A 25,742-nucleotide genomic window follows, 5' to 3' on the forward strand; every position below is an offset into this window, starting at 1 on the left:
ATTTATCCAAGAACAAAGTTCTGCTTTAGGGGGGAAAAATTCTATGTGGGCACAGAAGCCTTTTTTTACAGCAGTTAATAATAACATTAATTTAAATGCCACTACGCATTAGAAACAACAGCCCTGTTTTCCTGCATGGGCACTTCTTGATAAAAATGCTTCTCCTTTTGCCTCATTAACTACCTTAAAGCTAATACTGTGGAATGAATGGCTTGGATTCTAAGTAAGCTTCCACTGCAGGGATGTTCACTGAACAGAGTTCTGCTCATGGGGAAAGTACCTTTTGCCAATTCTCCCCCCCCCTGCAAACCTTTGTGCCCCCTGGGACTGTCAAGGGGAGTGCAGGGGGAAGGGAGCTATCTGCAATAATTGGGTCTCCCTCCTCCCCCTGCCAGAAGGAGCCTGCACTGGATCTCAGATCCAGCCATCACCTACCTTACAAAGTAGTTGTAAGGGATGCTGAGACAATGTGTGCAAATTGAGCACTTAGTAAAAAGCAGCAAATGAATAGTAACTGATGCTTTCGTATCATGCTACTATGATTCCCAGAGTATTCCTTGATTTGGAAACGCTTCAGGATGCTGAAGTTCCTACCATCACTGTCGGTGAACTATTTGGAAGGAAGATGGCAGACTTTTCATCAGTTATTTCATGCTTCAGTCACCTACAGATTAGAATACTCTAATGAGCTCCATGTGCCTGGGCTGCCCTTGAGAAGAGTTTGGAAGCTCCGACTTTCTGATGCAGCTGCAAGACTTCTGGCCAGAGTTCCACCGACTGGATCAAATTTGAAAGATCTTGTACCAGCTGCACTACTTGCCAAATCATTTCTGGTACCAATTCAAGGTGCTGCTTTTGATCTTTAAAGCCATAAAGATACCTGGGGCCAAAATACCTTAAGAATCACCTTCCTCTATATAAGCCTTCCTGGAGCAGTTTCACTCATCATCATGTGCAGTCCTGATTCGGCTCCCCACACCACCAGAAATATGGCATGTAGCTTCCAGAAACAGGGCTTTTCATTTGTGGCAACCTCTGATCTAGAACACCTTCAAAGGAAAGTCCACCTTCCTCCTTCACTGCTGGGCTTTATATGGTTGGCAGAGAGTGCCTTATTTCAGCCACTTTTTGTAGACTATGGTCTTTAAACGGTTTTATGCTGGAACTGCCCCTCTTTTTTAATCGTAGTATTTTAAGATGGCTGCATATGGACTGGGCTTTTATTACTGTGTCTTGTTTAAATTTGTTTACTGTACGCCACCTTGAGTACTTTTATAGAAGCATGGGATATACATGTAAAAAACAACAAACAAACACTGTTTTGAAATCTGAAACACTCCACAGACATCTGCAGGCAGTGGGATCACATTCACCCCTAACTTTAGTTTAGCAAGCTTCAATAAAGACAGAGCATATTTATCGTGATCACAGATTAAACAAATAGTTTCTTTTCACAAAAATACTGTTAGTTGTCTCACATGGCAACTAGCCGAGGTGACACTGCCTGCTATCACGACTGATGGATGGGGGGAAAGGCTTCTCTCAGTGTGGCGCCTTCACTGGTCTTGGCTCCTGTTGCCATAGTGCTTTATATGCGCTCATATGGAATACAGTGCCTCTGCCCCAATTCTCCCTCCCTCCCTCTCATTGTGTCATTAGAAATGACACCTACAGGACATGTGCTATGAGCAGTTTCCAAAGAACTCTCTGCAATTTCTGGTCGATAAATGCCAGGACAGCAGGGAGTACAGCTCATTAGGCCATGATAATTCTGGTTACCAAGAAGACAGCCCTACTTTAAAAAAAAAAACAAAAACGTACAAGAAAATATTCATCTTATTGAAACACTTCTTTGTTGTGAGATAAGTGCAAAGGGGGGCTGATGTTTGGAATGAATTATACTATCCTGGTCAGACAGGGAGGAGGAAATGGGTAAAACATCCCTTCTCAAAAGGCCTCTAAAGGTAAAGGGACCCCTGACCATTAGGTCCAGTCGTGGCCGACTCTGGGGTTGCGGCGCTCATCTTGCTTTATTGGCCGAGGGAGCCGGCGTACAGCTTCCGGGTCATGTGGCCAGCATGACTAAGCCGCTTCTGGCGAACCAGAGCAGCGCACGGAAACACTGATTACCTTCCCGCCGGAGCGGTACCTATTTATCTACTTGCACTTTGATGTGCTTTCAAACTGCTAGGTTGGCAGGAGCAAGGACCGAGCAACGGGAGCTCACCCCGTTGCGGGGATTCGAACCGCCGACCTTCTGATCGGCAAGTCCTAGGCTCTGTGGTTTAACCCACAGCGCCACCCGCGTCCCTTCAAAAGGCCTCTATGATGCCTTAAATGTGTCTCTGATTTGGCTGGATTTTGCTGCCCTTTCTGCTGCAACACCTTAGGAGAGCAAGGCAGATGGACAAGTTTGTTAGCTTAAACAGGACAATTACGTACAGGATATGGTTCTGGTGCATTACTCTCACACAGGGCACACAGTTTCAAGATGGAACAGGGCACTTCTTCTCAGGCCACCCACCCCGATTCCGCCATCATAGTGCAAACTCAGCCTGCTGTTGCACACAGCTGTCTGCAAAAGAACAGCTACCCACAAGCCGATGCTCCTGTTTAGGAGCACCAAACAACTGGGTGTCCCAGTTAGGTGAGACCCCTGAGCACGTGCAGTTTATTCATGCATCCTGGTTCCCTTCAAGACAACTGTGTGAAGGCCGGACTAAGAGCAGCGACATAGCGCTGGGAGGCAGAGTGAGCCGAGGGACCCCATTCCGGTTTGAAACTGTGAATGGCCTCCTGCAACACTGCTCACATAAATTATTATCCCTTGTTGAATTGTCAAGTTGTTTTAAACAGTAAGCGGTGTCGTAAATGAAAATGCACACAGATAAAATCAATCAAAAGCCGAATTAAAAAGGAAGCACAATTTTAAAATGTTCCTAAAATGCTCACCCCGGAATACAGTAGGGAGGACAAGTGGGAAAGCTCCACTAACAGGTTCCACAGACTGGAAGCCACCACTAAAAAGGCCCTTTCTCATGTAGCTGCTCTCCTCGCCTTCCTCAGATGCAGCTCATGGATATGGGCTTGATGAAAACCTCAGAATTCAGCTGGGTTCACAAAGGGAGTGGTGGTGCTCGACATACTTGCGTCGCAAGGAGCATAAGGCTTTATAGGTCAAAATCAGCACTTTGAATTGAGCCAGGAAAACTGAGCAACAGCAGTGCAGGAATTGGTGCAATATGCTCAGAACATCTGATCCAAATTAGAAATCTGCCCACTGAATTTTACACTAGCTGCAGTTTCTGAACTGTCTTCAGGGGCAGCCCCACATGCAATGCACGGCAGTAATCTAATCTAGAAGTCACCAGAGCATAGGCAACTGAAGATATGTTATTCCTAGGTTATTCCTACTGAGAACTGCTCAATGCTAGAGCAAATGCTACACATGCCGAAAGTCATTCCCTGACATCTCTGGTTAAAAGAATCTCTGGTAAGATCTCTGCACCACCTCGCCCATGCGGGTAGCAGAAGTTTCTATTTTTTAAAAAAAAAATAATTGCAATTTGCATCATTTTTTCATCTTTTGTTCTATTTTTTTTAAATGAATATTTATTAGCGTTTTCATAAAGAACAAAACATATAACAACAAACACAAAAATAAACAGAAAAAACAAGAAAAATACAAAAATCGAAAATATAAAAAAGAACAATTAAAAACACCTGATTGTTCATATACTTATTCTCTTTTACCCTGTTTCTCAGACCTCCTCACACCTCCCCTTCTTGTATTCCAATTTGAATTATTGGTTCAGCAAATCCTTGATCTACTTCTCCATTTTAACTTAATTTAATTTTATTATTATTTAACTTTTCTTCTTTCCTCCAATTCCTCAATTTATATTTACTCACTTTATTTTCATTTAATTTAGACCATTTTAAAAATAAAACAATTTCAACTTATTCAATTTTACCCATCATTTTCCTAAGATCGACCAAAAGTTTCCCTTCCACGTCTTTCCCCATTTCCATGTCAGTAGCAAAACAAAATAAAAATAAAACAAACTATATTTATATACCCTTTGGATTCCCAAACTCCACCCACCCTTGCGGGTAGCAGAAGTTTCTAAACATATCCTCTCAGCCACACTGGATGAAGGTATGAGCCTGCAACGAGAATATGCTAATTCATGTCTTGTTGAACCATGGTTTATTGTTACATCTCAGTGCGACCAGTGACAGCTACTTCATGACGAAGCATCAGATGACTCACAAAAAAGTTCAAGAAACAAAATAAATGAAGTGAGGTAGAATTCAAATGGAATTGTGTGGCGTATTGATTTGCTAGTTAGGAGGTTTGGACTTTTAATTCATTTAATTGTTTGTTTGTTTGTTTGTTTGTTTACACCCCACCTTCTCCTCTGACGGGACTCAAGGCGGCTTACAGATAAAATAAGAACAGCTAAAAACGGAGAAAAACAAACTATCAAAAAAACCTAAACACTGATAAAATTAAAACTACATATATAAAATCTATTAAAACCATGCCAATAATTACAATAAAAACAACATGGCACTAGCCCTTTTGTTAAAAAGCAGCCAGCTTCCCAAAAACCTGTCGGAATACGGTGGTCTTCTCCTGCCGGTGGAAGGACAAGGGAAGGAGTTCCAAAATCTGGGAGAAGCCACCAACTAAGGCTGCTCTATGTGGTTTGTTGTAGTGTTTCACTAGTTCCCAGATGTGCCTGTAGGCTCCAAAATGTTGGCGACCCTTGCCCTAATATATCATTTAAACAAAAACTGACAAAAAATTGGGGAGAGAGTTAACATATCCATTTAAATGGGAAAATGGTATTGCTCTAACACTGCTACAGCGTGCCTCCAACATGGTCTTGTGACAGAAGCTAATGAAATACAACAGTGTTATCTCCTGTCATGTTATGCAGATAAATTAGTCACATCCTTGCTATTTATATGGGCTGCCGCCGCATGGCTGATCTCCTGTAGCCAAAAAGGCAAGCAACAATGAACAGCCTAATTCATCACACTTTACACTTAACGAACCAATGAAAAGTAATCTGCTTCACGCTGTCATTTTGTCCAAAACAACTCCATTTCACTCGCTGAGAAGCTTAAACTTTCTTAAAGCACTGGATTACTGGAAACAAGTAAGTACATTATGTGTTGAAATGTACTTAAGTTTTTGGCCTTTCTGCTCAGGCATTAGCAAAATTGGTTAGGGCTTATATAATAAACCTCTGCAATTAGGTTTTGCATGTCCAAAGCACTGAACAAATATAGTCACTGAAACCTCAGTGGTAAATGTTTCCAAATAATTAGTGAAAAGGAATTAACTGAAGGACAGAGTAACAGATTTGTCCAAGGTCATAAAGTAGGTTAAAATAGTATTTTTAGTGGGTCAACATCTGCTGCAGCTTTGATTTCTAAACTTCCTTTTCGTACAGTTAGAGCCAAATACCAAATGGTTGGTTTGTTAGCATAAAATATGTGGCAATTCACCAAACAAGTGGATTTGACATCTTTTAGCATGCAGAATTATCCTACAACTAAAAAGAACCAGCTACGTAATTTGCACCGGCACTTGTACGTAAGACAAGTAAGAATGTGAGGGATTCTTTCTGTGAGTTAAATGTGATGATTAAACATCATGACATCTATCAAATGTCTCTTTTAAAAAAGAGGTTTGATAGCCCTCTGTCACTGCCCTCAATTGCATGCACATCTTGTCTGCCATGGGGCAAGTTTTGAAAAAACTTGGTTTTTACTGTAGATTTTTCAAGTTCAGCCAGGAAAAAGCCAGCTGTAATCAGCAGCCAGTGGCTAGGACATGTGAGCCATCGACAATCCTCTATGCCCCTCATAATTTTGCAACTGTTTTAAAACTGCAAATTTCTTTTTTTTAAAAGAGAGAGAAAAGAAAAGTCAGACAGTCTGGATGATACATGTCAGGAGGAACAAGATGATATATGGCATTTAGAAACACTACACATATCTATTGCTGGATGGGCATGTTGCAATGTTTGTGATGCTTCCTTTCTCAACACCCTTTGTAGGATGAGAGTGGGGGAAATGTAATCCAAATATTGTGGGGTTTCTGTAATACCATATTCACCATGCAACTGAAGAACCCACTGAAATGGCTTCTCTTAAAAAATGCTACATTGATTTTTTTCCCATTGATTTTTTTTTACAGCAGAAATCTTTTTGCTGTAAGCCATGGCCTTCAGCTTTAATAATTTTAATGTTGTAAAATAAATTGATTTGGGGTGAGCAATGCTGTTGAGGTAGAAGAGATACACAAGGTTTTGGAGCGTGGCTTTCTACTTTTCCATGCAAGGTCAACTCTTTGGAAGAGGCAAATAAACCAGTAAGGATAAAGGCTCCAAATGGAGCTCTTCACAACAAGTTTGCGATTTGAGGCAGTGACCATTTTAGGCGCGTCCAATTGACACACGATCACAGACACGCGGCTCCTTTTGGACCCAGATGAGAGCAGAACATCGGTGTGGCATAATAGGGTTCACATAGGAACGTTCTGCAGAAACGTGTGAGAGTCAGAAACGGAAGCCCCAGGCAAATAAAGGCAGCTGCTTGTACAGGGGCGTCATCGGGGTATAGGGCTGAAATGTACAAATATGAAATAGCCTGTTAAGATAAAATCTGATAAATTTATATGGGGGATGGAGGGAGATAGCTTTTGAGGTATTAAAGAGGAATGAATCAGAGGAAGAACAGAAAGAGTAAAGAAAATGAGAAAATTCAGCCAGTACTTGCTGTAACCTAGGAAACTGAGTTTGCCTGCAGGTTTCTGAAGGGGGGGGGGGCACTAGTATAATAAATAATTACATGGAATTTACAAATAGAGCAAATGAACCAAATGAACAAGTTGCATGTGTAAGGGTGCAGACTCGCAAAACTGCAATTCTGCCAACCGTTTAAAAAGCAAGCGATAATTTTGTAATAATGTCTTAAGACGTATTAGAATGAAGGCAGGGAAAAGCTCGATAGTATTATGTCAGTCAATCCCATTTATGAACATATTTTGAGGCTGCAATCTTACCTAGAAGCGAGACCCACCGAACTAAATAGGACTTTGTTCTGACTGATGTATATGACTGCAATGGGAATCTTATGCTGGTGTGATATTTCAATGAACAAGGGGACATGGTGGCCATGCTATGAATCTCACTGCCTTGCTGAGATGAGCACATAAATGAAGGAGAATGAAGAGGAATGTCATCATGCCCTAAGCACTGCTTCCAAGAGTGCTGACTGAGAATCAGAAACTCTCCACATTGCCTGATTGACATAAAAAAACCACTTTCTACACATAAAATTTAATAATAATAATAATAATATACTGTGAGATACTTTTAAAAATATGTGTAATTCCCCTCTTCTGAATTAATGGAAGTATAGGATCACCGACCTATAGGTAAGGGCCCCTTTCTATGAACATAATGTAAAATCAAATCAAAGGAATCATATAGTATTGGGGAAAACAAGAAAATCAAAGGAATGTGAACGTATCAGTAACTTACTGGTGATGTAGTTAATCGAAGTATTGCTCCATTTTTAATTTCATTACGGTTCTGGAAAAGAAAATTCCAAATGTCAGATATCCATAACTGAGGCTCTTCGACGTGTATAAATCATGAAAGAAAAAACTTTACAGCAATCGTCAGGTGCTTCCTACTGTACATGAAAATTTACGTGTACAGGGCTGTTGTGTGAAGTTACCAGCAGTGGGTTGGATCCAAAGTAAGCTGATTGCACTTGGCTCCTACAGAAATCAATGAGTAATCAATTATTTCGATGGACTAATTTCAACTTAGTTTGGATCTAAATCAGTAGCTACAAGAAAGTATACTCTCAATAAAAGACTTGTTTTACCTAAGTGTATTGGGATACCTTCCCTAGGGCAGAACCCCTTGATTAACAGGAGCACTTAAAGTCAAGCCCATTCCAAAAATGTTGTTTCCAAGCTACACTGAAGGTTCAAGACTCCATGGACATGACTAACTCATACATCAAGTCTCTCCCTGTGAATCTTGTTTAGTCAACTCTGCCACAGTGGCTTCCCAACAACTGTTTGGATTTCTAATCTGCACATGCATCAAATGGACCGGAAGATGGGGAGGAGCATGGATATCTGCCAAGAGGCAATTTAAGTCCTCCATCTTATAAAGAAGAAAACTGATTGATTTTCGGGGCGTAGGAAACCTTTTTCTGTTAATGTACTGCTTTTCTTCCGGCAGGTTAAACAACAACATTTATACAACAAAGGAAACCTTCTCCTCTTAGTAACTGTGGTGCAGCACAGAATAAAGTCGCACTATGCAGCCCACCAAAGAGAAAAGGCCAGATTATCCAACACAATCAAGGGAAAATAGCACAACATCAGGAATCAAACTAGCCAAAAGATTTTATATGCTATACAACGTCCCCTGTTCTCTGTCTTGTTCATATGTGTGCATTTTCACTAGAAGAACACAGGTTTTTACAATGCCATTAATCCATGCTCAAGACAGACAGGGACTGTATATTTGTGCTGCAAGGACGATTTTTATTCTGCTTATAGGCTGCATCATTCTGCCATGAACTTGGTCTTTTTCATATCTTTATCCATGTACACAGTCTGTTCATTCGAGCTTGTATGTTAGGGTTGGCTTCCCCTCTTTCTATCCAGTCCCTGTAAAATGCCCATTTATTTGTGATTCTTTGGCATTTGTTTTCCCATCTATCCTCTGCCACTATCTGTGCAAATATTTCTGATTGTATGTACTCAAACACATAATCATTCAATTTTTCCATATTCCATTTGGCCTTTTCTTTCCATCCCAAAGCAATAACTGCCATTCCAGCTAGAATCATAATCTTATACAACTCTTGCTTATTACTTTTTACATTGTTATTTCCCAGTATTCCCGAAAATAACAAATCCCTATTACTTTCTATGTTTATTTGAAATAATCCAGAAATTACCTTTATAATCTTTTCCCAATATTCCTTAACCAGATTACATTCCCACCACATGTGTGAATATAGTCCTTTTTCCTGACCACAATGCCAGCATTTGGAACTAAACCCTTTCACTATATACGCCATTTGTGCCAAAGTTCTATCCCATTTTAATAAAAAAAAATTCTACTTAACTTGGTCTGAGGCTTTTTCTTTCTTTCCCCTCGCCATTTGTAGGGCTGGGAACATTTTTAAGCCCCAAGAACTGTGTTCCCTTCTATGCAATTTTCCAGGGTCCGGATGCCAACGTTGGGAAGGCCAGAAGCAAAGTGGGTCATGCAGTGAACGTCAGTATTATCTTTCTACAGTTGCCTATTTTCCATAAACACTCATACACTTCTCTCTATCCTCCCTCCAGGTAAGCAAGAGTTCCAGCCAGGCAAAAACTCTCAAGGGCCAGGTGAGAGAGGTTTGGAGGGCCACATGCTCACATCCAGCCTCCTGACTCTGAAGTTCCTCGCCCCTGCAGTAATTGAGTAGTCAGTAGTCGAGTTAGACGAACCAATGGTTGAACTCAGTATACAGCAGCTTCCAATGGGCTTAGAGAGGAACTGGGCTCCCGGCTGATGCTTTATATTCAAAAGCAGTTTGACTCCAGATTAAAAGGCTACAGCCTCTCCTCTGCAGACGTAATTGCACATAAAGGCTGAAATTTGTGGCATGGAATTGTTGTTTGCTGCCAGCGGACCTTTTCACAGTGCCCATGGGATGTTATTTTACTCCAAAGCAAAACGGGAGCTGCTCTCTGCGTATATGAGCCACATGCACAAAATGGCAGTGCAGGAAGGTTACCAGAGCAAAGAGGGAAACTTAAGAAAGAACGTTCCCCTCCATGTGCTGGGAAGATAGAGACTACAGTGGTACCTCAGGTTACATACGCTTCAGGTTACATACGCTTCAGGTTACAGACTCCGCTAACCCAGAAATAGTGCTTCAGGTTAAGAACTTTGCTTCAGGATGAGAACAGAAATCGGGCTCCTGCGGAGCGGCAGCAGTGGGAGGCCCCATTATCTAAAGTGGTGCTTCAGGTTAAGAACAGTTTCAGGTTCAGTAAGGACCTCCGGAATGAATTAAGTACTTAACCCGAGGTACCACTGTACGGTGACTATATGTGCCCTGAATGTATATACTGTTTATACCCTGATGGATTCTGGGTTTGCACTGATTCTGCTTGAAACTAGCACCAAGGGTGTTTCATTCGTTCGTTCTCTACCCGTAAGTGTACAAATAGAATTTACCAAAAACATCAGTGCTCACGCCCTTAAAAGAAAAAAGGCATGGGGAAAGGGTGTTCTGATATTCCTCTGCTTCCTGAAAAGGAAGCAAAACAAGAGGAACTTAATTTCTACCCAGTAACATGAGTTCATGTATTGCATCTCCCAGTTTTGTGGCCACTGCCAGCTACCAAGGAGAAATCTGAGGTCCTCGTTTTCTGTAAAAGCCTAAATAAATTGCACTATGAAATGTGAAACCAAACTGATGTCATATAATCAAGGAGCTTGTAGGTCAGTTGAAACCCATCATTAAACATCTGCAGCACTGCAATGTTATTCCTCCAGTGCTCTGCTTTCCATAACTGCAATGTGCAATCTTAAAACCACTGGAACGAGCCACAGAGATCTGACACCACTGCTTTACATTCCCTCTCAGACACAAAGCACTAATGCCAATATATATACATGAAAATATGTGGACATTGAAGAGCTTTTGCTTCTTAAAACAGCCAAGAATGTTATCTCACACCGAGAGTAGGAGGGAAAGCATTGACTGATTGTCTTTTGCAAAACACAAGGTAATTCCATCAAAATGCAGCCCCCCCTTAAGACATGGGACAATTCTCTCCTCTGACTCAGCCAAATTTAGTCACAAAAATTTGTAGCTAGCAGTCGCCTGGTTACTAGTACCAATCACAATTATTTTATACTTCATTACAAAGCATTCAAAATATGTTGCATCTGTTATCTCATTATGTTGTATCTGACATTATTTTGCATCCTTGCATCAACCCTGCAAAATAGATTTGTAATATTAAATGCAATATTGCAGATGGGAGCCTGCGGTTGGGAGATAATTGCTTGCCTACGGTCACCAAACAGGCTTAAGCTGTAAAATATGAATTGTGATTTCCTGATTCATGGCCCTAGGAGTCCTAGGCTACACAACTTCTTATTAATTTATTAGTTAAAAGAACTGTAAACCACTCTTTATCAACTGGGTATCCTAGCATTTGTATACTAGCAATTGCCCTGGTCACCTAAACAGGCAGACCTGGAAATGTAACAGCATTTTGTCTACTTTATGAGAAGCAAAGAGCTTTACATGAAACAGACAAGACAATTGCTAGAATTCAGATCTTCCACAGGAGGGAGACCCCAAAGTTTGCAGAAGTACAGATTTGGGGGGGGGGGGTTGTCCCAAAAGGGTGGGTGACCCAAAACAGGTTAATGAAGACTGAGTTGTCACAGAATGCAGGGGAAGAGAACAACAGAAACCCGGGGCATGGGAATATGAAGAGGAGTGGAATGGGCCTCCTTGACTGGCTGGAATCCTGAACAGGAACACTCCATGGCGCAAGACTTTCTTGCATTACAGTATTGCCCAATTGTTTGCTTGAATATATCTAGTATTGAGTGCCTATGTAAGGACTATTCTCATGTTGTTGTTGTTTAGTCGTGTCCGACTCGTTGTGACCCCATGGACCAGAGCACGCCAGGCACTCCTGTCTTCCACTGCCTCCCGCAGTTTGGTCAAACTCATGCTGGTAGCTTCGAGAACACTGTCCAACCATCTCGTCCTCTGTCGTCCCCTTCTCCTTGTGCCCTCAATTTTTCCCAACATCAGGGTCTTTTCCAGGGAGTCTTCTCTTCTCATGAGGTGGCCAAAGTATTGGAGCCTCAGCTTCAAGATCTGTCCTTCCAGTGAACACTCAGGGCTGATTTCCTTCAGAATGGATAGGTCAGGTTTGATCTTCTTGCAGTCCATGGGACTCAAGAGTCTCCTCCAGCACCAGAATTCAAAAGACTATTCTCATAGCCAGTGGTAAAAACTGCCACGAGGCAAATTACAACCAGTAACATAACATTGGTGTAGTCAATTTTCTGCAGTTTTGTTCTGCATTTACAAGGGTAACAATAAAAATGTACTGTGTCTGAGGTTCACAGCTACTCAGCTGCCAATCCTGGACCACAGAATTCTATACTTTGGGACACTCCTGTGTTTTATTGACTAGGGAGAGAAAGTCTCACTGTCACTAAATTTGGAAAGCCTTTGACCTACCTACACTACATAATAATTCGTTCCTGGGGGAAACAGAAGCAGTGTCAGATATCATCTCCATGCCTTTGAGAAGTAACCAAACAGCACGTCTGCTACAAGCATCTTAGGATATTCGACTTGCATCCTGACACGTGTTCCCAATTGGGCAATGCTAACAAGCCCAAAGAAACAGTCATTTTGTAGCTTAACCTATTAAGCTTTACAATCGTGGAGATTGAAAGGAAAGGAGGGTGAAAGCTGAAGAGAATGAATGGGACTTACTTTTTCCTTACGTTCTGGATTCTTTTAAAGATAAACAATTATACCAAGCAGATAAAAATTACAATAGCAATTCAACCAAAGACAATGTTGAAAGACTGCCCTCAGAGGAAGAAAACCGTGTGACCTCCTATTCAACCCCAAACAACTAACTATAAAGCAGTGTATAAATTCACTGCACTACATGAATCGATAAACACTATTATAATTCACCTGAACCAACTTGTGATATTTGTATTATGAAATTATTGTGGATTGTGTCTTAATACAGCAGCTAACAATAGGAGCCAAGACAGACTGAAGTATGCTGTAAGTAAAAAAGAAATGCTGAAATGAGCTGCAGCAAACACTGAAAGTGACTATTTATTCCTATGCTCCATCCCATTCATCAACCTGAACCTTGATTTGACCAAAGTCTCCAGCGCTTGTAAACGTCATTTATCTTTAAGAAAAAGAGACCTTTTTAAACAGAGCGTTGGTGGACAGTAGCAGCTAACAGGAAACGATCTGTGAACGGGGAAGGACTTGATTTAGGCCTCACCTCTGTCACAAACCCCGTTAGGTGACCATAGATAATCCACTCTCAGCTTCTCTCAAATTACCTCTGGCCCAGCATGCACATTAATACTAAACCAATACTAAGCTTGCACATTCTCCCATTCCAGCACAACTATGAAGAGATGAGGAGGTCCAACTTCTGTTTTAGTTTAACCACTTTTTAGTGTTACAATCCAGCCCTAGGCTATGAAAACAAGCCAGTTTCATAATCCATAGCTTGGAGTTGCCTTGTTTCCACTAAGCATGGATAAGACCAACTGTCATATGTCTATGTTCAGGTGTCACAAGAAAGTGTGGTTAGTCTGAAATGGAAATGGTGGAAGAGGGGAGAGAAGGTATACATGAGGCATGCAAGTCTGAAGATCGCTGCGGCTCATTCTCATCATGCTAAACCATGGTGGAGCATTACATGTGAATTCAGCCAGGGTAATATGGTTTGAACACACTAAAGCAGAGGTAACCAATATGGTGTTCTCCAGAAGTTGCTGAAGTAGAAGTTACGGACCGCCTGAACCCTTATATCCTAGTCTGATCACTGAGATTATCTGTAGGAGCATTGCTGGTTGTCCCCAGAGCTGGTGAGGCTCATTTGACATCAACAGAAATCTAAGCCATTAGAGCCACTGAGCCTTGTGGAATGCTCTTCCAATAGGGATTTAGTAGGCATCTTCCTTAAACGTTTAAAAGTTTGCTGATTTTCCCCCATTGCTGCTAGGCTTATGAAGATAATTATGATAAAACATTTTCTGTAATAGTTTGTGGTCTGGTGTGTGTGTGTGTGTGTGTGTGTGTAAGTAAAACTGTTGTAAACCACTTTGACATTTTATTATAAAATTGCAGTATGCAAGTACCGTATTTTTCGCACCATAGGGCGCACTGGACCATAGGGCGCACCTAGTTTTTAGACGGGGAAATCAATAAAAAAATTATTCCCCCCCAGCCCCAAAGAGCAGTGTACAGGCTGCGCACAACCTCTCCCTGCCGGAGGGGTTGTGCGCGGCTATGGCACAAGCCAAGGCAGCCAGCGGGATGAATCCCACTCGCTGCTTTGGCTTCCTCTTTAGCCCCGCGCAATCTCTCTCTGCCGGGAGAGGCTGCGTGGAGCTAAAGAATCCATAGCCCCGTGCAGCCTCTCCCTGCCGGAGGGGTTGCGCGCGGCTATGGCACAAGCCTGCATTTGCTCCATAGGATGCACACACATTTCCCCTCAATTTTTGGAGGGGGAAAACTGCGTCCAATAGAGCGAAAAATACAGTATTTTGGGAAAACAAGCATACAAGCCCCATCACCACTTGACCATTGGGCCAGGCTGGCTGGGGCTGATGGGACCTAGCATCCAACCATCAGCTGGAGGGCACCATGGTGACTACCTCTGCTCAAAAGAGCTGCAAAAATGCTAAGTACTATTACTACCACCAGCACCACAGGGGTATCAGGTGTCAGCCTGCAATGGCACAGAGTTTGTGGTTCACCTCTAACCAGAGCCATCACAAGAAAAAGTCTGAAGATGCCACGGGTAGACAGGAGCTTATGAAGTCCTTCTTATGTACCCCACTGGAATGCTTTGTATCTGCTTTGTAATGCAGCAGGCCAGACAAAACCTAAGCGGAAATATCTGCTCTCCAATTAAAAATCCAATTTTGTTTCTCCATTCCCAAACAATTACTTAAGCGCCTGCAAGGAAACAGTGCACAATTAAACCAAAGGGATATTCTACATTAACCTGAACGAAACCGTGCTCAGCGTGTCGGCTAATTTCAGTGGATACGCAGAGCTGTTCTGTGACTACTTAATACCAGTGATAACAAGAATGTTTGGTTAAGTTGTGGACTGTATAAAGAAATCTGCTTCACACTGACCACAGTATTCAAAAATATTCTAATCAGCAAGTTTACTTTTCAATTTCAAAGCTTTAAAACATCTTTGGATTGATAGGTTAGATTCCCGGCATCTTGGTATGTAAGATTCACCATGTTTGCAATTGTTAGGTTCAAAAAAGCAAACAACCAAAATGCTAAATTTAAATGTATCAATCAATAAATTGTCCATTCGCCTCCTCCTCCAGCACCCCACATAGATGACCCTTACATTAATTTATCTTGAAATTCAAGTTGTAGTTTATTTTGCTGCTGTGTCTTTTGTATATATGACAGAGTATATAGTTTTTCCTGTATGCAGAAATGACCCTCATTCTATTAGCATATACTGAAAAGGCAGGTCAGGTATAAACTCAGAGCCCCTCTTAGAATATTTGCTGACTGAAGTGAAGAATAGAAGCAACAGAAATACTAGTTTTTTATTTATTTGTGCAACCTCCCTCACACGAAGCCTGTTTTTATAAGGCAAGAGTTTCCCTAGCATATGCAATTACAGGATTTATTCACAAGAAACCGTAACTTTTTGCACAGAACAATTTAACTACTGTAGCCAGGGCTCAAAAACAAGATAAGGAATCTACAAAAAGAAAAAGGAGGTTCGTCAAGACCGAATCCGAAGGAAAAACCAGGTGGTCACAGTTTCATTTATCCACACAAGAACAGAGAAGAGAAGACAAACCAACAGAAGACAAGACTCCTCATTGTTCTCCAGTGACATAATAGGTATAGATGCAGACTGAAACAAAGGGGAATGAAGAAGAAAATACATTGGGGCTGGGAGGACGGTGACATAATCAAAATGGTGCTCTTGTTCTTACTGTAGAGCGTTTCAGCTAGACAATACAAAAGCGCTTGAATCTTGGCTCAGAAGTTCAAACATTGATGAAGTACATGCAGCAATGGCTGCAACCAAATACAGTGGTGCCTCGCAAGACGAAATTAATTCGTTCCGCAAGTTTTTTCTTCTTGTGAGTTTTTCGTCTTGCGAAGCACGGTTTCCCGTAGGAATGCATTGAAAATCAAGCAATGCGTTCCTATGGAGACCGTCCGGGGACAGAGGGGAAGCGCCGCGCGCCTTCCCCTCTGTCCCCGGACCTGTTTAAAGCAAGGGGCGGCGGGGAGAAGGTCGCTTCTCCCCGTTGCCAGCCCCGCAATCTCCCCGGACCTGTTTTAAAGCAAGGGAAGGGGCAGCGGGGAGAATCGCTTCTCCCCGTTGCCGCCCGTTGGTTCAAAAGGGGTCCGGGGAGATTGCGGGGCTGGCAACGGGGAGAAGCGATCTTCTCCCCGCCACCCCTTGCTTCAAAAGAGGTCCGGGCACAGCGGGGAAGACGTGCTGCGCTTCCCCGCTATCCCCGGAGCTTGCGGGGCAAGCTTCATTTTGCGAAGCAAGCCCATAGGGAAATGCGTCTTGCGAAGCGGCTAAGAAAACGAAAAACTCCTTCGTCTAGCGAGTTTTTCGTCTTCCGAGGCATTCGTCTTGCGGGGTACCACTGTAGGGCTAAAGGACACTTTGGCTCCTGCCATCAGCCTGGAAGAACATAATGGCAGGATAAGTGCACTCTGGCAGATAAGCAGCAATTCTTCCATAGCTTGTTTTAGTCTTCCCTCATTCCTTTTTGCATTTCTGTTGTGTCCATTAGATCAGCCTTTCTCAACTTCGGGTCCCCAGCTGTTGTTGGACTACAAATCCCATCATCTCTGACCACTGGTCCTGCTAGCTAGGAATGATGGGAGTTGTAGTCCAACAACAGCTGGGGACCCGAAGTTGAGAAAGGTTGTATTCGATTGTGATCCTGTGGACTGGAGATAATAATAATAATGATGATGATAATAATTTTATTGTATACCAACCACTTTATATTTTAATGAAAAAATCTCAACATGGTTTACAACTCATTAAAACAATACAGAACATACTCAAGCTTCAAGCAAAGTATTTCAGATCCTTCTCTAAGTGACGTTTTGCGTTCCCCAAACTTATTTAAGTAGCAGAAGTATCTTTAGAATTTGGAATAAATAGTCTATTTCTGGTTTAAGGAAAATGGTTCTGACTAAAATGATAGTACTGGCAACAAATTATCACACAGACACCAAGAAATCCTTCCAATGTGTTCATACTTGCAGAGAATTATAAGCAAGGGCCCACAGGTTAAAGTGGTTAAAAAGCACAGAAACATTCCTTTCTGCTACTCTGAGAAAATGCTAGGCTCGCCTCTCCTCAGAGGCCTGGGAAAGGCAGTCCAAATCCCGGCATGTGAAAGGTCAAAATGCCCACTTGTTGAAGCCATCTATTCACAAGTCTGCGAAGTCCATGAAACAGTCATCATGACCTTTGGTATTTCTCCCTCACTCAACCGGTAAACAGTAAAAACTGTAGCAGTAGTCACGGGCATCTGAGTAATACCAATGGCATTTTCTCGCCCATATTTACTTTCTGTTTGACTCAAGACAGCCTATAAGCAGAATAAAAACCCTCCTTGCAGCACAAATATACAGTCCCTGTCTGTCTTGAGCACAGATTAATGGCATTATAAAAATCTGTGTTCTTCTAGCGAAAATGCACACATACACTCAACAGTAGCAGCAACAGAGAGCACAAACCAGATTCTCCCAGAAGGTCTCATTTCCTCCAGGAAGAACACCTGGCGTAGGGTTGGAAGGAAGGAAGGAGGCAGCTGGGGCAAAATTTTACTATTTACAACTTTTTTCAGGGCCTTGTGCTTCCTATTCCACCCCCCACGACTCAAGAGTGCCATGTGTAAAGCAACTCTAAGGAGAGTTCACAGAAGTACCGTATTTTTCGTCCTATAGGGCGCACCGGCCCATAGGACGCACCTCGTTTTTTGGGGGGGGAAATGAATAAAAAAAATTATTCCCCCCCCCCTCCGCCCTGGCTGCCGCCCCAAGCCTTGCGCTCGCCTGCCCGAAGCACGGGGCACCTTCCGGAGAGGGCTCCCCGTGCTTCGGGCGACAGGCTGCCGCCCCAAGCCTCCCGTACCCGGCGGGACCTCCTGCCGGGCGTGCGAGGCTTGCAGACACTCACCCAAAACAGGGGGAGCCCTCTGAGGGGGTCCCCGTGCTTCGGGCGACAGGCTGCTGGCCCAAGCCTCGCGCGCTTGGCGGGACCTCCTGCCGGGTGCGCAAGGCTTGCAGAAACTCGCCCGAAGCATGGGGAGCCCTCCGGAGGGCTCCCCGTGCTTCGGGCGACAGGCTGCCGCCCCAAGCCTCGCGCGCTTGGCGGGACCTCCTGCCGGGCGCGCAAGGCTTGCAGACACTCGCGGGGGCTGCAGGCTGCTGCCCGCAAGCCTTGTGAGCCCGCGGGAACTCCCACCGGGCTTGCAAGGCTTGCGGATAGCTTCCTGAAGCCTGGAGAGCGAGAGGGGTCGGTGCGCACCGATGCCTCTCGCTCTCCAGGCTTCAGCGAAAGCCTGCATTCGCCCCATAGGACACACATACATTTCCCCTTCATTTTTGGAGGGGAAAAAGTGCGTCCTATGGGGCGAAAAATACGGTATGTTCATACATCATTCTCGGTTACTAAAACTTCAAGGAACGTCCTGCATGATGAGAAAGCCATCACTGATTACATTTTTGTATCAGCTCATGCGTGTGGCAGAAGCAGTTCACGTGCCAAACTGCAAGTCATCAAGTGTTATCACATGCACCATGCATAATTCAGCCAGCAAAATCTGTAAATTCTGACAACGAGCCAAATAACATTTCATCTAGAGCAGCCAAGAAATACTTTGCAACTAAAATGCAGCATTTAACACAGGGCTGCCCCAGTGGAAGAGGTTAAATCATGTGAAAAGGAAACACGTTGTGCGTATTATGTTGCCTCAGCACTATCAGTTACATCTTATATTGTTTCGTTCACATTTCATTTCTGCATATTTTGGCGCTAACTAAATTAGCACTCTGGCTCCTGAAACGTGAAATGTTTAATATTAAAATTTGCTAGAATAAGCTCTCTTACCCAGCCAAGAACAAATGCAGCACCCAGCTTATCACGAAGAACTGCAAATACTTGAGGTTATTTGCAGTTTACTTCTTAGGCACTTTCAACTAATATGACGTATTTCAAAGGGTGAACTTCAGTTTAGCTTGTGCTTCAGAATTCAAGTGGTTGAAAATTGTCAGCTGGAACAACTGATTTATTTAGCACGCTTTGTGCTGAGAGAAATCGGAGTGCAAAACACTTTTGTAACATGTATCAGGATGACTTGCCTGCTTGGCTTTTTTAATTAAAAAAAAAAAAACTGCAATGGACTGCTAGTAGCCCACAGCCCAAAAGCAGCATCCAGACTGTGGGCTTGGCCAAATCTCATGCACCGCTCAGCAAACCTCCTCCTCCCCCCCCCCTTTTATTAAATTTGCTTAGTAACATAACATTATTATATATATTCTATAAAACAAAGAATACAGCACAAAAATCATTCATACTACAATGCCTAACTACATAACATTAATATATATGGTTTCTGAAAAAAAGGCTTACATAACAAAATCAATTCAAAATACCATCCGGTTTACTTTTCTTTTTCCCTTTCCCCTCCCTCTCCACTTCAGCCCCCCCGCCCCGCCCCCCCTTCCTTCTTCATATCTTTATCCACGTACACAGTCTGTTCATTCGAGCTTGTATGATAGGGTTGGCTTCCCCTCTTTCTATCCAGTTCCTGTAAAATGCCCATTTATTTGTGATTCTTTGGCATTTGTTTTCCCATCTATCCTCTGCCACTATCTGTGCGAGCAAACCTCCTCCCAGCACAAAATGAGTAAACACTCCAAGCACAAATTAATCCAGTGTTTTTGTTTTGTTTTGTTTTGTTTAGAAAGAAAAAACGAGATGCTACTTCTCATATCTTGATAAAAGTGCCATGGGTGCCAGCACAGAAAAAAACACTGCTTTAATTCAGTATACAGTAGTGCCCCGCAAGACGAATGCCTCGCAAGACGGAAAACTCGCTAGACAAAAGAGTTTTCCGTTTTGGAGGTGCTTCGCAAAACGAATTTCCTATGGGCTTGCTTCGCAAGACGACAATGTCTTGCGAGTTCCTGCTGGTTTTTTTTCCTCCCCCCCCTTTTCTAAGCCGCTAAGCCGCTTATCAGCTGATCCGATCAGCAGATAAGCCGCTAAAAGCCACTAAAAGCCACTAATAGCGCTAATCCGCTAATAGGGTTGCTTCGCAAGACGAAAAAACCGCAAGACAAAGAGACTCGCGGAACGGATTCTTTTCGTCTTGCGAGGCACCACTGTAAATGCACACCAAGGCAACAATTAGGGCACCTCTCTCACGGAGATGGCAAGTGTCATGCAACTCTTGAATCTAATTTCTATTAAGATACCATTTAGAGGAGAAAAAAGGGAAGTGGCGGCAACAATACTTTGTTTACCTAACAACCAGCTCTGGGTATGTCTCATTTAGGTTTCCTGTCTGCTGCTTCTCGACAGTACTCCGATTATGAATAAGTGCCAGCTCAACTATACTTTCTAAAGAGGTTTGGACACAGCAGTCCACAGAGCTAGCAAAGTGGTTTTGGTAGAGAAGGATTTAATTTTGCCCTCCTCTGGCCACAGCCTTACAACACAACTGAGCATCACGCAAGGAAACTGCTTGCTTGCATCACTTGAGGGTACAGAGAGGATGTTGCTATGTGCTTGAATGCTCTGCCATGTATAGTTTTATTTCAGGAGAAAAGGATTCTTCCCTTTGCACGCTAATTTTCTGTGTGTGAGACTTTATTTTTGGTGGGCAAGTCTTTCAACCGGCCACCACACTCACCTGCTCTCTTCAGTGGCAGAGTTCAAAAACTGCTGTTTGCACAGATAAATCCTTAAGTATTAACATGTCCACAAAAACCTGAGAGTCAACTTTATGGAGCCTTCCTCACCATTTCAGAACCAAAGAGTTGAATTCTTGAAAGCAGACAATGCCATCCTCCACTTGAAATGATTGGGGAAGGGAGAATAACTAAACATGCATTTTAGGAGAGCAGTTTCAAAGTAAGTGTTGGCAATATGAAGAAAGGACATTCTTCTAAGCAGGCGGTTTAAAAAAACAAAACAGCCCCTACAATTCATTCATTAATATTTATTCCAAATCAAGTGCTCTAAGTTCAAGATCCTTCTCTAGACCCAGTGACATACCAGCAGCACTGGAAGAACTGGCACAAAAAACCTTCCACAGTTAATTCTGATACAAGTTGCTTTATTAAGAAGCAATTACTGTCAGTATGCGGATAATGCTTATCCAATTAAAATCTTGTCTAGAAAGCCCTCCAATACCCCAATTATATTTCTAACCACAAAAACTGAACAGCTACATTACCAGGAGACAGAGTTCAGACCAATAGGATGAGGCACAGGGAGCCCATTATAACCCACTTGGGTCTAAGTTCTGTAAAAACCAAGGTAATAATGCACTTTCCCTCAACATTAGCTCTGAAACTGAATTGTCAGCGTGAAGAGCATTTTTTAAACAAAAAGAAAGAAAAGAAAAGCGCACAAAGGATGTCCAGAGGTATTTTCTTACCTTTTCGGTGATGTAGAAATTGGTACTATCAGCATGTTGCAGTGCATAATACTCGTGATTTGTAAGAGACCACCTTAAAAAGTACAAACAATTTTATTAGGAAAATGCACTTGGATGACAGAAGCCAAGAACCATTTTTAGCTTTTCACTTTTTAGTTACCGTATTTTTTGCACCATAACACTCACTTTTTTCCTCCTAGAAAGTAAGGGGAAATGTCTGTGCGTGTTATGGAGGGAATGCCTACGGGTGGCATGCCTACGGATTTTCCTCCTCTAAAAACTACGTGCGTGTTATGGTCGGGTGCGTGTTATAGCGCGAAAAATACGGTACATGTCTGAGCACAGAACACTTGGGTAAATCTAGAACCAGAGGAGGGAACCTCCAGCCCATGGGTCTAATCAGCAGCTGTTTGGGCCAAGACACACCTACCTGCCCTATATCTGACATCATACCTGTATCACATCAGGTGTGATCTGGGTCCAAAAAACATGGTGGGCGGCACCTCAAAAGCCCTTCAGCAAAATCCTTTGCAAACCCTGACAACCAGCTAATTGCCAGGGCCTGGCAAAGCGCAGCACCTTTGTTAGATTACAAACCACATATGCAAAAATGGGTTGCCTGATGCCACATGGGCAAAAAATATATGTGTGATGTCAGGCGATTGACAGGCGGGCATGGCCACCCACTGTCAAACTTGGCCTATGGAGAATGGGAGAGAAAGGAACTGGTTTGCCAGATGGATCCAGTTCTTCGCTCCTAATCTAGAGAAGGGTTTAAGGAGCCTATTTAAAGATAATGTGCATTTCTTTTATCCATGCTGGAATAATTTCAGTCAAGTCCCGAAGCAGTTATGATTCCCCTGAACTAAAAAAGAAAAAAGACAAATGCAAGATTTAGTTTTTAATTTATTGCACAATCTCTCCACTCCCACACCTTTCGTTCTCCAAGAGGATCCTCACAGGATTGAACGGAATAGTCTGCCAGTGTACAGGAAGGCAGCTTAAATGCCACTTTGGGATGAAGCCACAGGCCTCTCATTTGCAGGTAATTTCCTTGGGGAACTGAACATCTCCTGCCTCCAAAGTTTGCCTAAGCACACTCGAGAGAGTCACGTGTTCTGACGCAGTTAAAATGTCCAATTACAACTGGGGAGTTTGAGTGACCTTGGGATAAGTCACTCTCAGCCTAACCCACCTCACAAGGTTGTGTTTAAAGTCGGGGCAACAACTATGTAAGTCACATTGAACCTCTTGGAACAAATATATATAGTTGTCCATTACTTATGTGTGTAATGTACACATTTGTACATATAAATGTAATAAATAAAATTGTCTTTCCCTTTGTTCTATCTTCAAAATGGATGAAATAAAATTGAAGCCCACACCTTAGAAACCAGTACTGTGTGTGTGTGTGTGTGTGTGTGTGTGTGTGTGTAGGCTCCTGGGAGGTATTTGAATTAACTCGCAAGAGGGAGAAAATATATCTGAGAACTGTTTATTTTGAGAGTTGAAAGCACAGCAACAAATAAAACTCACCCATCACAGGCTTCCTTTATGATTGCTGACAATGGCTTTTTCTGAGGACAAAAAAAAAGGAAAATGCATTGTGTGAGAACATCATAGCATAGCCTTCAGTCGATATTTGCAATACCAAAAGAAAACTTGGGCCTATTTCTGTTTAGTGTGCAAATGTTTGTGAAAATTGATATATAATCTATGTAAAACAACCAAAATGGCCTGAAAAATTATTATAAACTCATTAGGTAGCCCCAAAACAGGGACAGAGAAACTGTGGTTCTTTGGGTAGAGGATGATATATAAATTCAATAATAATAATAATAATAATAATAATAATAATGTTTCCGGTTACAATTCTCATCATCCTTGACCATTAGGCATGCTGGCTAGGGCTGATGGGAATTGGATCCAACAACATCTGTAAGGGTCCAGATTCTCCATCCCTGCCCTACAGCAAAACATTATTTCTCAGCAGCCTACCGGCAAAATGAGGAAGAACTGTGATCTGAATTATTGAGAACGCTCCTAGTACTTATTTCTATTTCTGATTAACGGCAAATTGCTATTTTATCTGCGGTTAATTTTAACTAGCATTGCTCTGAAATATGGCAACTTTAAAATCATGGGTTATCAAGCTGGCTTCCTTCAATAAACCATAGGCAAGATGAGTCCCAGCACAGAGTTCAAACACAACATTATACAACGGTTAATCAAAATAACAACCATGGCTTGAAGTTGGCTCGCTTTAACAAACCACTGTAAAAATGAACAAAAATTTCTGGAGTTTGAAAGAAACAATGAGGTCAAATAAAAAATGGAGGTAGAATCTGAGGGATTTTAACATTAATATTGAGGCTACTGATTTAGGGCTGGTTCAGGACATCATGGCTTCCATAAGAACCATGGAATGGTACCATCACAGCATTCCCACAATGCATGTGGCTGGTGACGCCCTGAATCTGGCTTTCTCAGTAGGGCAAGAAGAGAGTGATCTGAAGGTAGGAGATCTTGCCACCTTTCCCTTGTCATGGTTAGATCGCCTCCTGTTAAGATTTAGACTGCAGTGGCTTCTCCTTTGCAAAGGTTTGGAGGGGCTATTAGAATGGTCCACTCTCAGAGCCTGAAGATTTCCATCCCAGATGACTCCAGGGTCTTTTTCTGTCTGACAGCCCTGTTGAAGCTCTGGGTTAATTCTGTGGTACATAGCAATGAGCCAAGCAGCTCACACCATCGTCCCTCTTCACCCTCTTGAACTTTGATGAGCCCTAGTGGCACGGTGGTATTCCTCAGAGCTATGGGCACTGCAGCTTATTGGAAGACTGCTAGAACACAAGAGGAGGACGACTCTGAAGGTAAGCAACTGAACAAAAGTGTGTGCTTATTGTCAAGCATACTTTGTGGAAGTGAAGGCGGCGAAGAGGAGATACTTCTTGACCTCCACTGAGTCCTCCGTTGCTCAACACACCTTCCTCTGAAGTCCCTGTGGAGGTGCACTTTGAATGCAAACAATGCAGGCAAGCTAAACACTCCAGTTGGGCTCACTAATCAGGGGCTACAATCAGCCCCCTTTCTCAGCACCAATCACTTACAGCCAGATCCATCAACTACGTTGGGGAGCAAAACACCAGGGATGAGGACAGTTGACATTTCCCTTTTGCTTTAAAGATTAAGCCCACCCCACTCCATTTACTATGCAAGTGGGGTGGAGGTAGGGTTAAAATAGTCTGGGTTGCTGCTATAATTTGGTCTTCAAATACTTTGGCCTTCAAACAACTGAGCTATCTGTTAAAATTACCAGGGGGGGGGGCAGGGACTAATCTGACATATTTGAGATTTCCCCTAATTCTCTGGTCACTCAACCCTATTTTTGGGGAGGCAGAAGTGTCTGACTACTAGTGATGATCATTAATGTTAAATGTAATTAGGTCCTGGGTATTAAAGGGCTTGGTATTATTTCCTGTACTCACTAGCATCTCCTAGACAGAAAAAAAGACTTCAGATCTCATAGCAAACATTGTTCTAATTGATACACAGAGCAATTCACAAACAACTTTTTTTAAAAAGTTGCCTTTCTTACATCTAGGTGAACAAATAAGTGTCATAACTAAAGTGTATTTCATAGAATCATAGAAGTACAGAGTTGTAAGCGACCCTTAGGATCATCTAGTCCAAACCGCTGCAATATAGGAATATGCAGTTGCCCCATATGGGAATCAAACCTGCAACCTATTTGCAATACTGAGTTTGGCAAAACTAGCTCTACGTTATACAGAACTGCTTTTTCCTGATTCACTATAGTGAATTCAATAAATGCAATAAACACCCATTAAACAAGATAACACTAAATAATCTGCTAAAATTATCCACTAAACCAGCAGTATGAATTCCAGTATAGCTCTCTCTGCTGTGCTGCGCCGTCTGGCTAAAGTTACTTTAGTTTCAAGGTCCCCAAAATAGAAAGAACACTGTCTGGTCTGGAGATGTCACAACATCCTGAACACTGCTGCAAACATAAACACTTGGACGCCTAGGAAGAAAAACCAAAGCAAAAAAGCAAGAGCCATTTGGATGAATAAGTGATTGTCACAAAGATGACGTAGATTGATTAAAGCAGTCACCAGGAAATAAACACATCTAGTCAGTTTTGTTTTGCAAAGAGTGGCCTAGTTTACATGCAACA

At 42.5% G+C, this 25,742-nt stretch overlaps 1 protein-coding gene across 5 annotated transcripts in view; it reads right to left on the reverse strand.

Annotated features, from left to right (window-relative positions):
• The window catches only part of ELMO1 (engulfment and cell motility 1), a 335,641-nt gene that overhangs the window by 227,653 nt on the left and 82,246 nt on the right, over positions 1–25,742 (reverse strand). For all 5 annotated transcript variants that reach the window (XM_083468793.1, XM_083468798.1, XM_083468796.1 and 2 more), the window contains exons 3-5: positions 23,081–23,121; positions 21,545–21,617; positions 7,563–7,613 (exon numbers count right to left, since the gene is read on the reverse strand). In XM_083468793.1, coding sequence (XP_083324919.1) covers positions 7,563–7,613; positions 21,545–21,617; positions 23,081–23,121 — 165 coding nt within the window. The remainder of the gene's footprint in view (positions 1–7,562; positions 7,614–21,544; positions 21,618–23,080; positions 23,122–25,742) is intronic.

This window comes from Podarcis liolepis (assembly GCF_965112155.1).
Source record: "Podarcis liolepis genome assembly, chromosome: 12".
Taxonomy (NCBI): Eukaryota; Metazoa; Chordata; class Lepidosauria; order Squamata; family Lacertidae; genus Podarcis; species Podarcis liolepis.